At 54.9% G+C, this 13412-nt stretch overlaps 1 protein-coding gene across 1 annotated transcript in view; it reads left to right on the top strand.

The window, feature by feature from the left end:
* Positions 1-10692: 10692 nt before the first annotated feature.
* Positions 10693-13412, top strand: part of SLC6A3 (solute carrier family 6 member 3) — a 33291-nt gene continuing 30571 nt past the window's right edge. The window contains exons 1-2 of the mRNA XM_059416454.1: positions 10693-10997; positions 12151-12282. Of these exons, the coding sequence (XP_059272437.1) occupies positions 10712-10997; positions 12151-12282 (418 nt within the window). The 5' untranslated portion in view covers positions 10693-10711. The remainder of the gene's footprint in view (positions 10998-12150; positions 12283-13412) is intronic.

Here is a 13412-nt window from a genome sequence, read left to right as displayed (position 1 = left end):
AAAATTCACAATGCCTGGCATCCAACCGGAAATCGCCAGGATGCCAGAAAGCAGAAAGCTGTCTACTCGGCAGAGCCAGCCCCGCCAGGACCGGGGTGAGGTGAGGCCATCCGCAGGCCAGACGCGGACAACGTAGTCCACAACTCAACTCTCTCACCTGCCAGCGGGGCCAGTGTGCAAGGTGTTCAGTAGAGAAGTGGAAAATATCTTTTAAAAGACACAAGTCTGAATGCTAGAGATGAAAACCATAGTGTTAGAATTACAAATGCACAGGTTGGGTTTAAGGGTGGATTGACATGGCAGAAGACACGGCAAGTGATCTTGAAGATAAAGCCATGCCAACTATTCAAAATGAAATAGAAAAAAAGACAAGATTGAACTTTGCATCAAAGAGCAGTGGGACCTCAGCTGCCTGATGGGGTCCCCAAAGGAAAAGGGCAAAGAAAAAATATTCAAAGAAATAACTTCCTAAATTTGATACAAACCATGAACCCACGGATCCAATGTGCTTGATGAGCTCCAAGCACAGGCACCGTGACGGCACGTCTACCGGACACATCATAATCAAACACTAAAGACAAACCCTAAAGAGAAAGTCAGCAGCCCAAAGAGAAGGAGACACATTTCATACAAAGGAGCGGAGACATGCAAAAGAGGAGATACCTCGTTAGAGACAACACACTTTGTTAAGACAGTGGAGCGACACGCTTAAAGTAGGAAAGAAGCAGAAGACCGCCAGCTCGCAATTCTTTATTCAGCAAAAATATCCCTCGAAACAGAAATAAAGATGTTTTTAGATTTGCAAAAGCTGAAAGAATTCATGACTGGCAGACTCTAACTTATTAAAATAAATACTCAAAGCAGAAGGAACATGGCACCATCTTGAAACCTGACCTACACAGAGGATGAGGACCAGAAATGGGACTTACGTTCGTTATGTCATTCTTTTAAAAAGATGACTGAGGGCCTAAAGCAAATTCGATTCCATATTCTAGGGTTCACAGCACGCAGAAGCAAGACGTTGACAATAACATCACAACAGGAGGAGGGGTAAACAGAAGACGTCCCAGGATGTGGCCGGTGGCCTCAAGTCACTTGAGAGCAGACTGGGTCCATGGAGGACGCGTGGCACAAGCACTGAAGCGAGCACGTCCGCAACACGACAGGGAGATGCAGCGAATGACCCAGCCGAAGAGGGGAAGCTGAACCGTACAACACGACTCCATCCAAACGGTGGCCGGAAAGAGGACATGAGAACAGAGAACACACTGGGAAGACAGGAAGCAAATAGCAGATGGTAGACCTAAACCCAACCATAGCAACGTTCACATTAAATGTAAATGATCTAAACACCCCCTCTACCCCAGCAACAGCAGAAAACCACCAGATCCGGTATAAAAGCGAGACCTAATACAATGCCCACAAGAAACACCCTTGAACTAAGGGGCCATGGGGAAAGGATGAATGCCCACTGGACCTGGAGGAGGAGTGCAGCGGCGGCTCTAACAGCAGCGTCCGTTTCTGAGTAGAGGTTATCAGGAGCCGGTGCCCCAGGAAGACAGTACGGCCCTATGTGTGAGCGCCCCATCACAGAGCTTCACAATCAATGTGGCAGAGACACACGCTGCCACAGGGCACGTGGGCCAGTCCACACAATCACACCTGGAGAGCTCAGCACCTGTCTCCCAACCATAACTGCACACGGTTACACCAAAGGTACGCACCAAAAGTGTGTAAGGGCACAGACAACCTGTAAACAGTACAACTAACTTGACCTGTTTGATGCTGATGTAGCACCCAGTGACAGCAGAATACCCATTCTTTTCAAATGCATGTGAAAACACCTACCAAGATCCACCATATTCTGGGATACAAAAGGAGCCACAATAAACAACTTGCCTCCAAGTTCCCACGGGCCACCGAGAGTGTGTTCTCCGATGAAGCGAGCAAGTCAGCGAGGTACCAATACAAGACATATACTCAGAAAAGAGGAAAATATAAAGAAAATCCTCAAATATCTGGAAACTAATTGATATTATACATACATAATAGTTCAAAAAAGAAATCAAAAGGGAAATTAGGAAATATTTTGAACTGACTATAAACAAAAACATACCAAACCTTAGGAAATTGAACTAATGTAGACCTTAGAAGGGAATTTATAGCACTGAATGCCTAAATTTGAAAAGAATAAAGGTCACAAATCAATGACAGCCTCCACCATAGCAGTCCCAACAGGCTTTTTATGGAAATTGGAAAGTTGGTTCTAAAATTCAGATAAACCTAGAATAGTCAAAACAACTTTGAAAAACAACAAAATTAGGTGACTTGCATTACAAAACCATAGTCATGAAGATAGTACCAGTTGGCTCAGCTGCCATGACAAAAACACCATATACTGTGTGGGTCAAAACAAAGCAATTTATTTTCTCATGGCTCTGGAGGCTGGAACATGCAAGGCCAAGGTGCTGAGCGATTCATCCCCCAGAGAGCTTTCTTCCTGGCTTGCAGAGGGTGGCTGTCTGGCTACGTCACCCCAGGGCAGGCAGGGAGAGGGGTCATGCCCTTCCTGTGAGGCCACAGTCCTGCTGGATTAGGGCCCCACTCTGACGAGCTCATTTAGCTTTGTCTCCTAGAGACCCCATCTCCAACAAAGTCACCCTAGGGTTAGGGCATTTTGGGGGGGGGGTACAATTCATCCATAGCAAAAGTGGAACCGACATCAAAACAGAGGAATAGATCAAGGAAACAGCCCAGAAATAAACCCACACATATAGGCCAACTGATTTTTCAACAAAGGTGCAAAAGCAAATTCGTGGAAAAAGTAAGTCTCACAGCTGGATGGCCACCCGTAGAACGATGAACTTTGGTCCATATCTCAGACCATGTTAATTTAAAGTGGGTTAGGTACATAAATGTACAGCCTGAAATTTCAAACATTTTAAAGAAAAACTTGGTAAAAATTGTTGTGATCTTGGGTTAGGTAAAGATTTCTCAAATACAGCACAAAAAGAAAAAAAGAAAATGGTGACTTAGGGTTCATCGAAACTAATGACTGGTTCCTTTGGAAGGCTACGAAGAGAATGAAAACACAATCCAAGATGGGGAAAGTACGTGCAAAGCACCATCTGAACAAGGAACTCACAGCACGCCCAGAACTCTCAGAACTCCGGAATAACATAACAATCCAAAATGCAAAATATCTGAACAGACACGGACAAGAACTTTGGTGGCAGCCACACTCGGGGAGATTGCTGAAACACCACCTTCACGAGAGAAGTGACATGAGACCCTATTACGCAGCTATCAGAATGGCTAAAATCAGAAACACTGACCACCCTAGATGCCGCAAGGATGTGGAGCAACTGAAACTTCCATACACTGTTCACAGAAGCGTAAGATGATATAGGTACTTTGCCAAACAGCCTGGCAGCTTTTTAAAAACAGTTACACAGCATCTACCGGATGGCTCGGCCATCCCACAACTAAGTACTTACCCAAGAGAAATGAAAGCATGTGTCCATACAAAGAGTTGTCCACAAATGTTCATAGTAGTTGCATTTGGAATAGCCAGGTGTCCCTCAACAGGCGAAGGACAGATGGACGGCGTTCTAAGTGTACGGCGCACACCACTCAGCCATCGAAGGAGCGCATGCCTGATTCACACCATGACGCAGTCACCTCAAAGACGCTGAGTGGCAGAGAACAGATACAAAGAAACAGCACCTACTGTATAGTCCCATGTGTGTAAGATTCTAAGAAAAATAGACTCACCTACCGTTAGCACATGGGTGGTTGCCTGGGGATGGGGTGGGGTAAAGACGGGTCGCCAGGGGCAGGGGCGGTTGGAGAAGGACGAATACATTCACCATCCCGCATGTGCTCCTCCTTCCACAGCCACACAAATGACTTACCAAACTGGAACTTGAAATGTGTCCGTTGTGTGTAATTTTTAGCTCAACAAAGCTGTTTTTGAAAAGAGGACACATCGGGGCACGTGGGTGGCTCAGTTGGCTATGGTCTGACTCTTGATTTCAGCTCAGATCATGATCTCAAGGTTGTGAGATTGAGCCTGCATCAGGCTCCGCGCTGGACATGGAGCCTGCTTGAGAGTCTCTCTCTCCCTCGCCTTCTGCCCCACCCACTCATGCATGCACGCTCTCACGTGCATTCTCTCCCTCTCAAAATAAAAAATAAAAATAAATTTTTAAAAAGCAAGTTAGAATTCTGGTTAGGCTTGAGCTGAATCTGTATATCAATTTGAGAAGAAATAACATCTTAGCGGTGAGACTTTCAACCATGAACATGGTATACCTCTCCACTTAATTAGGTCTTTGTAGTTTCTCAGCAATGTATTCTAGTTTTCAACACACGTCTGGTAGATATTTTATGCCTAAGCATTTTTTTTAGGGGGTACCATAAAAGAAATTATTTTAAATTGCATTTTACAGTTAATTGCTGCTGGTATATAACTGACTTCCGTTATATCCCATGACCTTACTAAAGTCACTTATTAATTCTAGTAGTTGTTTTGAGGATTCCTTAAGATTTTCTCCATAATTATGCAGTCTGCCAATTAAGATTCTGTCACCAATTTCTTAATTTTCTTTGAAGTCTGTTACTATACAAGCCACACCATTAGCCAATGCCTGTGAGCAAGTTGAGACTTTTCTCTCTCGCTCGCTCGCTCACTCGCTCTCCGCAAAATATAGCCTGACACACTGCTTGGTTCCCGACCCACTGAGAACATCTCCCTGCTTTCCCCTTCTGGGTGCCCCCTGTGATCCTGCAGCCCGCTACACACTGTTGGGCTCAGCAGAGAGGGTATGACATACGGGATCCATATGCTTCCTCGGGCAGCCATGATGCTGGAGGTCGGGGTTAAGGGGTGGTGATTGTGCAACAAGAGTGGACACTTGTTCATGCAGCCTGGTGTGTCTTCAGCCCCTGCTCGAGCCTGATTTTGTAGAGATTGCTTCCATCTCATGATGGCAAGTTGCTGTCAATACCAAACTTTTTTGGGTTTGTGGGTTAGTTTATGATGGGTTGCTCTGGTTCTGTGTAACTTGGAGTCCCGTAACTTTCTACTGTGGCTCAGGGGCATGCTTATTCAAAAGGAGAATAAGTATTTCCAGAACAATATTAGACTATTCTCCAAAACTCTAAGACTCCTCACTATGGGTCACCAGCAGAGACAGGGTGAGTCTGTGTTTCATACACATTAAGGCTTATTTAAGTGATTTACATGCATGCTTAAGTTTAGAATAAGCCAGACTGTTCCAGAACCTTTCTTGCTCTGGGGAAAAACTGAACACATTGTGGATAACTCAGTGAATGGGTCATAGAAGCATTCCCAGTTAGAAGCCCCCAAACCCAAAGAATCTCACAGGTATGGTGATGCTTCCTTAAGAGCAGGAGGCAGCAAGCTATCTTTCACTGTGGACCCTGACCAGTCCCGAATCTCTACGGACCCACAGAGACTTCACCAAGATGGCAAGCTTCGGAATATGTATCTACATGTGTATTTACATTCAAACATAACGTTTTCCCCGATCTCTAGCACGCACGTGTCTTACCACGGTGTCTTGGTGTTGTTTATTTCTTGCTCACCAGGTAGATTCGGCATGACGTCCCGGTGTCACAGACCAATGCTGTATGCTGCGGGTTGGCAGACAATAAATGTGTCTGGACTGGGCATGACAGTGAGCTGGAGAGTGGACAGAGCACTGAGATCAGATGGGGGCGGTGCTGCTGTCCCTGCCATGTGAAGGGAAACTGGTCTTACGGTCGTTCTCAATAATCACTGGGGCGGAGGGTGGGGGGAGGCATTCACAGCACCGATAGCTGCATAGACCAGGATTTGAGTTGAGTTATTCGGGTTAAGAGATCAGAGGCTGAAGTTGGAGCTGAGAAGCTCTCCAGGGGGGCTGCCAGGATTTTCACATCTCCCATCAGAGCCAACAACACGCCTCTGGGAACCGTGCAATAATGGCTTCCACTTCTCTTCCAACTACCTGATCTGGTAGGAGTGTCTCTTACTGCTAAATTCTAACCTAGGACTATATGGGGCAGGGATCCTAGGGGGGAGACTTCCTAGTTTCTCCTTTGTGGTGCGGAGGAGATCCGAGAAGCAGGTGGCGGTGAGGCCAAAACGCAGCGCGCATGGGATCCTAGAAACAAGGGTTCAACGCAGGAAAGCGTTCGCAAGGGTTCCCGGAGTCACGGCCATGGGAAATGCCAGGACAAAGGCTGGGCAGCGAGACGGGAGGGCCAGTGTCCCTAAGGGAGCAGAGGCCGAAGACTCTAGTCACTGCCTCCCGGGTTTTAGCAAATCTGAAGGATGTTGATATAATTGTTGGAGAGTTTGGAGTTGAATTAATGAAAGGAATGTGGAAAATTAAACAACAAAAAAATAGGCAATAATTAACTCAAGGAACACCAAAATATCCTAAGAAAGGAAATGAAATCCTAGAACACCACAGCTCAGTTGAAATGACACAAACACGAGAAGCGGCAAGCATCACATACACCGGATGTGCCCCTCCACGGTTCCCGTGTGGAAGCCTTCACCCCTCCCGCGTGTACTGGAAGGTGGGCTTTGGGGAGGGGATTCCGTGTAGAGGAACGCGTGTGGGTGGGCTGTGTTAGGATCAGTGCCTTAAAAAGAGAGACCAGCGCGTCGGCTTTCTCCACCTCCCCAGCCCGCAGCTGTCTCCCCTCTGCCCAGAACCACTCCCCCACCCTGCCAAGACAAGCCCGGAGAGGCTCACTTAGACCCAGACCGCGACGGCACCCAGATCTCCCACTTCCAGCCTCCAGAACTAAGAAAAATAAATGTGTGGAAGTGTTTTTACTATACAGACCAGACCTCATCAGTTCTCACCCGGGCTCCCTTATTTAAAAGAAAATCTTCCTGTGGTGGCCATTTATTTCCTCGGCGTCGTGGATTAAAGCGCTGCCATGAGATTACCCTATTTTCTTACCACCTGAATTACTGAGCCAGTGTGGGAAGACACAGCCCCTGCACGATGGCCATTGCTGTTAGAGAGTCAAGGTGTACGTCATCGTCTTCTGAAATCCCTGTCACTTCCCTCAGCTCTAGGGACTGAACCGCATCTCCCCCCAAGTTCACATGTTGACATCTACCATCCGTGCAGGGGTACCGGAGGTGGGGCCTTTGGGAGGAGGTGAGGTCCCGAGGCTAAAGCCTTCCGGAATGGGACCGGAGACCCAGACAAGTCTCTCCCACTTGCACCCAGGGAGGACACAGACCAGACCCCGCCGACCAGGAAGGAGGCCTCACCAGACTGTCAATGCACTTACCACCTGCAGAACTGTGACAACCTCCTTTGTTTCTAAACCTCCAGTTCTTTCGGATTTTTATTACTGCAGTGAAAGCAGACGGAGACACTGAGTCAAGGGTTCTTTCTGCTCGATTCTATTTCAGCCTGGAGCGCTTCCTGGGGCCTCCCTGGGCAGGGTTCCTGTCTAAGGCAACAGCCGGGCTGGCAGGAGGCTGGGAGAAAGATGGTGGGGCTGGCGTGAGTAGGGGAAAGGCCACTGAGGAGCAAGGGCACTCCGAGGTCCCCTGACAAAGGGACACAGCTTCTGTGATGTGCTGAGCCACAGTGAGTGGTCTAGACAGGCTGCGGAGCGGGGGGACCTGTGCGCTTGCCCCACCACAGCAAACACACAGCGGCAAGACCAAAGGAGACTCAGGAAGGTTCACACCCAGAGACTGGGCCTCCCGGAGGGTAAAGCCAGTGCACGGTCACTCACCTTGACACCATTCTGCACACCTCCTGGGCCTCGGTTGGTGGCCTGTGGACTCCGTGAATGTAAAATCTTGTAGGAGGCATTTTGGCAAAGATTCCAGTCTGTTCCCTCCCTGAGTGTTTATCCACCGCCGGCGGCTTTCCAGGCTTGTCAGAGAAATCCTTTTCCTCGGCACATCATTCCGTCCCTGTGGCTCCGGTCAGAGCTCGAGTACTAGGGGCAAACCATGGTAATGGCACCACGATGGTGGCTGAGCCCGGGGCCACAGAAGGACCCAGGCGACCATCAGGTGCCTGGGGGAGGGGGGGCCTCTCTGCACAGGGGTGCGGGGCCCGCGAGGTAGAGCAGGAACCAGGGTTGCCCCCGCGGGGCCGGCTTTGAGTTGAGGTTCGTCACCAGCCGCCCCTGCTCGGGGCGAGACTCGGCGGGGAGAAGACCCAGGGCGCCCGACGACGAGGGAAGGGCGGTGGGAGGGGGAGGGTCGGTGCAGCTGGACTGCTGCGGAGAGCGGAGGGAATCGGCGGGCCCCGCTCACACCGCGCGCCCCAGCGTCGTTCCCAGCGCGCGCGCCACGCTGCCCCCTCCGCCGCCAGCTGCTCCTCGGGGCATCTCCGCGGTCCAGCGTCGAGCGCTCCCGGGAGCCCCAAGGCAGACGCCTCAAGGAGCGGGCAGCCCCGGGGGTGCGGGCGAGGGTAGCAGGGACGCCGAGGCTGGTTCCGCCGCGAACCCGCCGTCTCAGTCCTGCGACTCCTGGGCCCGGGAGGTGTCCCCGCTCCCACGCGTCGGAGGACCTGGGATGCTGCGGGACTTGGCACCCGCCGCCGGCCGCTGGCCACCGCCAGGCTGTCGGGTCCGCGGGCGGGGCCCGGGGGCGCGGCCGGGGCTGGTCCTCCGCCCACCCGGGGCGGTGCGGGGGCGGAGCCGGGGCGGGTGGGCGCCCCCGACGGCGGGAGGGGCGGGGCGGGCGCGAGACACCATAAGAGCCCGGAGGCCGCGACCGCCCAGCGCAGCGGGAAGGGAGCGGGCCGGAGGTTTTGTGGCCGCTGGCGGCGGGACCCCAGCGCAGAGGTGAGGCCGGGGCGGGCAGGTGAGCGAGAGCATCCTCGGGGCGCTGCGCTCCCTCCGCGGACCCGAAGTCTGTGGCCCAGAGGCGCCAGGCTGGGGCGGGCACCGTCGGGGGCACCGCGTCTCCAAAAGTCGCTGACAGGGGCAGCGCGCCCCGACAATACCACTCACGGTCTTAGGGAGGCCGGTGGCCGAGAGGGGTGTGCACGGGAAGGGGTGAGGGACTGATCGCGCCCCGGTGAGCCCTGGCCCGGTCCTGTGGGCCGAGCGCCTGGTCCCCTGGTCCCGTGGCCGCCTTGCGCGCTGGGCGGCGCGGGAAGGGGCGGTCGTCGCTGGGGTCCCCAGGGCGCCAGCTCCGGGGGTCCATCGGCCTTTGTGGCGGATTCCTCCCTGCTGAGCCGCGCCGCGCGGTGCGGCGGACCGTGGGGGTGAATTTCATCCTGCGGGTGTTTGTGATTCGGTCTGGGAGCCGCTGCGTGTGCGCCCGGGCTGGGTGCGGGGAAGGAGCAGCGCTGGCTAGTTCATCAGCCGCTCCGTTTGTCCTTCGGGGCACAGAAGGAAGCTTTCTGAGACCTTTTGCTTTCTGTACCCAAACATGGCCCCAGCGGCCGTGGTTTCAGGAGTTGGGTTGGCTCACCGCCAATCCCAGTGTCCCTCCGTGGCAGGGGATGACGGGGTCCTGCCCGAGTGAAAGTCTCCCCATGCCCGCAGCTCCAGCCCGCTCAAATTCGGATGCAGAAGAAAATGACCCCAGTAGAGCGGCGGTCCATGACTCCTTTCCTTCAGCCGGGCTGGGGGGGGGGGGGGTCATGCATTTCTGTGTGTGTGTCTGTGTGTGTCTGTGTGTGCGCTTGTGCACATGCGTGTGTTTGCAGCTGAGGCAGTGCTGATGGGTCCGCATACCGGAAGTGCTATTTGAAGCTCTCTGGGCCGGTCCACTTGTAACTGCTCTCATGGACTGTGTTACACGCAGCTTTATGAAGGTGCCCGGAAGCAATTCCTTGGTAGAGTTACTACCTAGGAACTCGTCTGCCCGCAGGTAAAGCGGGTCAGTGCTCTGCTGTGCCCGCCTCCTCCAGGCAGGCACGGCATCCCTGGGCCACAGGAGTGCACCCTGTGGGCATTCCTGGAAGAAGCTGTTGGAATCGCTGTCTTGAAACTTGCATCATTGCGGCTGATTTGGGTTATAAGGATTTGCTCTCTGCTTTTACTGCTGTGTGTAAAGAATACATACGCACTGTTGTAAAAACTTTTTTTTTTAAAGATTTTATTTATTTATTTCAGAGACAGAAGAGAGAGCACCGCAGGTGGGGTGGGGTGTGGCAGGGGGAGGGGCAGAAGCAGTCTCCCCACTGAGCAGGGAGCTGGACTCAACGTGGGTGTCGATCCCAGGACCCTGAGATCATGACCTGAGCCGAAGGCAGACACTGAACCGACTGAGGCACCCGGGTGCCCCGAAAGACTTACATTTGGGCGCTAGGTGAAGATTGCGAAACTAATCCCTGGCCATGTGGGGAGGGTGGAGGTGACGTTCGGCAGCATTACTTGAAGCAGAACCGGAGGGTCTACAGCTTTGCACTGTAATTGGCACAGAGAGGGCCGCCAGGGAAGGAGGGAGCAAGGTGGCATCTGTCGTGAGGTTTCCAGGACCCACCCCCGCCCAGCCCCCGCGAGATCTAGCCCGTCTCCTGCTGCCTCCACCTTGGCTCTGTCAGTCTAGCTGCTTGGAATGGATTCTGCCCCAAAGACATGGAGAGAGTTGCCTCCGAGCTCTGCCGCAGTGGTTCGGGCTCCTAACCCATCGCGGTTCTGTGTGTGCTTCTTTTCCCACTGCAGGCCCTGAGCGCGGAGCCCGAGGCTCCGTCCACCCATGAGCGAAAACAAGCGGCCGGCGGCACCGATGTCGTCCGCCGCGGCCCCTGCTAAGGAACCCAACGCCATGGGCCCCAAGGCGGTGGAACTCGTCCTGGTCAAGGAGCAAAATGGGGTGCAGCTCACGAACTCCACCCTCGCCAACCCCACGCAGACGCCCCTGGGCACCCAGGAGCGGGAGACCTGGAGCAAGAAAATCGACTTCCTCCTGTCCGTGATCGGCTTCGCGGTGGACCTGGCCAACGTCTGGCGGTTCCCCTACCTGTGCTACAAAAACGGCGGCGGTGAGTCCCGGCCGCTGGGAGGCCGCGGCTCCTGCCTGCGCCCGGGCGGGGCCCGCATTTGGGGTAGGGGGCCGCGCAGACGTAGGAGCAGAGGCCCCGCAGCCTCCTGCAGGACCTGCCCTCCCCAGCCGGGACGCTGAGCCCAGGAGGAGGTGCTGGGAGGCACTAGGGCTCTGCCCTCCGTTTCCAAAGATGACTGTTGCTCTGGAAAGAAAGTCCTCGAACACCCTTAGTCTTGGGCCAACTTCAGTCCGTGTTATGAGCGTGCACGGAGGCCCTCGACTTGGGAGCAGAGCCCTCATCTCGCTCCCCGAACGCGCCCAGCCTGAGAACCACACCAGCCGGCTCCAGGCTCCAGGCAGAGCAGGAAAACAAGGGACTGCGTCACCCACACGTTGAAGCCAGTTCAGCGGGTGCTCGCTCCCCCGTGGGCTCTTGTGGCCTGTCAGTCCCTCGAGGCTGCGCGAGGAGGGTCTGGAGGAGCCCCCCGGGGAGGGCCTTCCAGCACACCCGCCCTGAGGGGGTAGCACGAGGCCTGAGCAGAACAGCGGGGCCTCCCTCCGCCCCCTCCCCGGCCCAGGAAGGGAGGTGCAGCAAAGACCCCTCACCCGACGCAGAGCCGTGGGGCCCTGGATTCATGCTTGGGGCAAGTGCAGCTCCAGGAGGACGGGGTGGCATGCTGCGGGGACTCCAGCTCCTCCAGCGCCCCTGTCCACTGCAGCCTCGGACCGAGGTGGACGCTGAAGACGGGGAACTGGGGATGGGTGGCACAACCCCCATAGGGTCAGACGTGGACCTCAGAGCCCAGAGGACCGACAGCTCGAGAGGGACAGAGGCCCAGGTGTATGGGCCAGGCAGGGTGGGCAGCCCCAGGAGCCGAGCTGTCGGGGGGCCTGCCCTGCTCCGAGGCTGATCTCATGACTTGGCACAGGGGGTGGTTGGGGTTCCGCAGGGACGTGTCAGGGCACTGATGTTGGAGGGGCCCAGGCGAGGTGGTCACAGGCTGCCCCACACAGCCCGGGACTTCCCTTTGGAGGGTGACCGTGCAGGGAGCTTCCGGAGAAGCAGACGGTCGTGCCCAAGATGTGGCGATCACTGGTGATCACAGGTGGCCTCCCCAGCCCCCGGGCTGAGCCAGCTGTCCTACCCACAGGTGCCTTCCTGGTCCCCTATCTGCTCTTCATGGTCATTGCCGGAATGCCCCTTTTCTACATGGAGCTGGCCCTGGGGCAGTTCAACAGGGAGGGGGCTGCTGGCGTCTGGAAGATCTGCCCCGTCCTGAAAGGTAACGGCCCGGACCCTCCTCACACCCTCCTGTGGCACAGGCTGCGTCAGCTCAGGGCTCCCAGAGCGAGCCCCCACCTGCTGTGTGTGCTCGGTCCTGCTTCGCTAGGTCTTGGTGCCCTTGGACGTCCACGTCCCTAACTCTGTCTCTATCTCTGTCTCTGTCTCTCTGTGTGTCTCTCTCTGTCTCTCTGTCTCCATCTCTCTGCCTCTGTCGCTGTGTCTGTGTCTCTCCCTGTCTCCCTGTCTCTGTCCCTCTCCTCCCCATACAAGGGCATGAGCTCAGACCCGTTTCCATTTGGGTCCTACTGTAAGAGGCCGCCTGACGGAGGCCTCGGGAGCCCCTGCTGTCCGGTGAGGCCGGCGTGCTAGTCGCCAGTGGTGTCGTTGTCAATGAGGCAGATAGGCCAGCCCTCCGTCCGTCTGTCAGTCTGTCCTCTGCGCTCCCCCACGCATCTGTCGCTGCCTGTCCGGCTGCCGCAGGACCGCCGCAGGCTGGGTGGTCTAACCAGGGGACATTTGTTTGACCAGAGACTAGAGATGCAAAATCCAGGTGTGTTGGTAAGACTGACTCCTTCAGAGGGCTGGGGCACAGGCTCCGTTCCAGACCTTTCCTCTGCGCGTGTCTCTGGAACCAGATGTCCCTGTCCTCTAAGGACACCCATCACCCTGGACAAGGGCACGTCCCGACACCCGCGCCTTAGTTTGCCTAGCTGTACGGAGACCTGCCTCCCAGCGAGGTCGCACCACACAGCACCGGGCTTCGGCTTCAGCAGACGAGCTTTGGAGGGACACGGTGCAAGCCGTGGTGCTCTCTGTCTGTCTGTCCTCTCCGGATCCATCCGGCCCCCTGTCACCTGCGGGGCATCAGCTGTCTGTTACCGCAGCGGTCGTAGCATGTCCGTGTATCGGGTGTCCACCTGTCATCCGTCCCTCTGTCCACCACTGTCTGTCTGTCTGTATCCGCGGTCATCTGTCTGTCTGCCATATAGACTAGGCCTCTGCTCTCTTGGGGCTTCCTAGCGGCGGGCCAGCTCTCTGGGTACTCACCAAGCCCGCCGTCTGCTGCCACGAAGTCGCGGCACCAGGAAGCAGACACACGTCGTGTTGAGCCAAGGGGCTACCCCGTGG

This window comes from Mustela nigripes, chromosome 12, assembly GCF_022355385.1.
Source record: "Mustela nigripes isolate SB6536 chromosome 12, MUSNIG.SB6536, whole genome shotgun sequence".
Classification (NCBI taxonomy): domain Eukaryota; kingdom Metazoa; phylum Chordata; class Mammalia; order Carnivora; family Mustelidae; genus Mustela; species Mustela nigripes.
The sequence above is the reverse complement of the archived record's forward strand: the minus strand, read 5'-3'. Positions and strand labels throughout refer to the sequence as shown.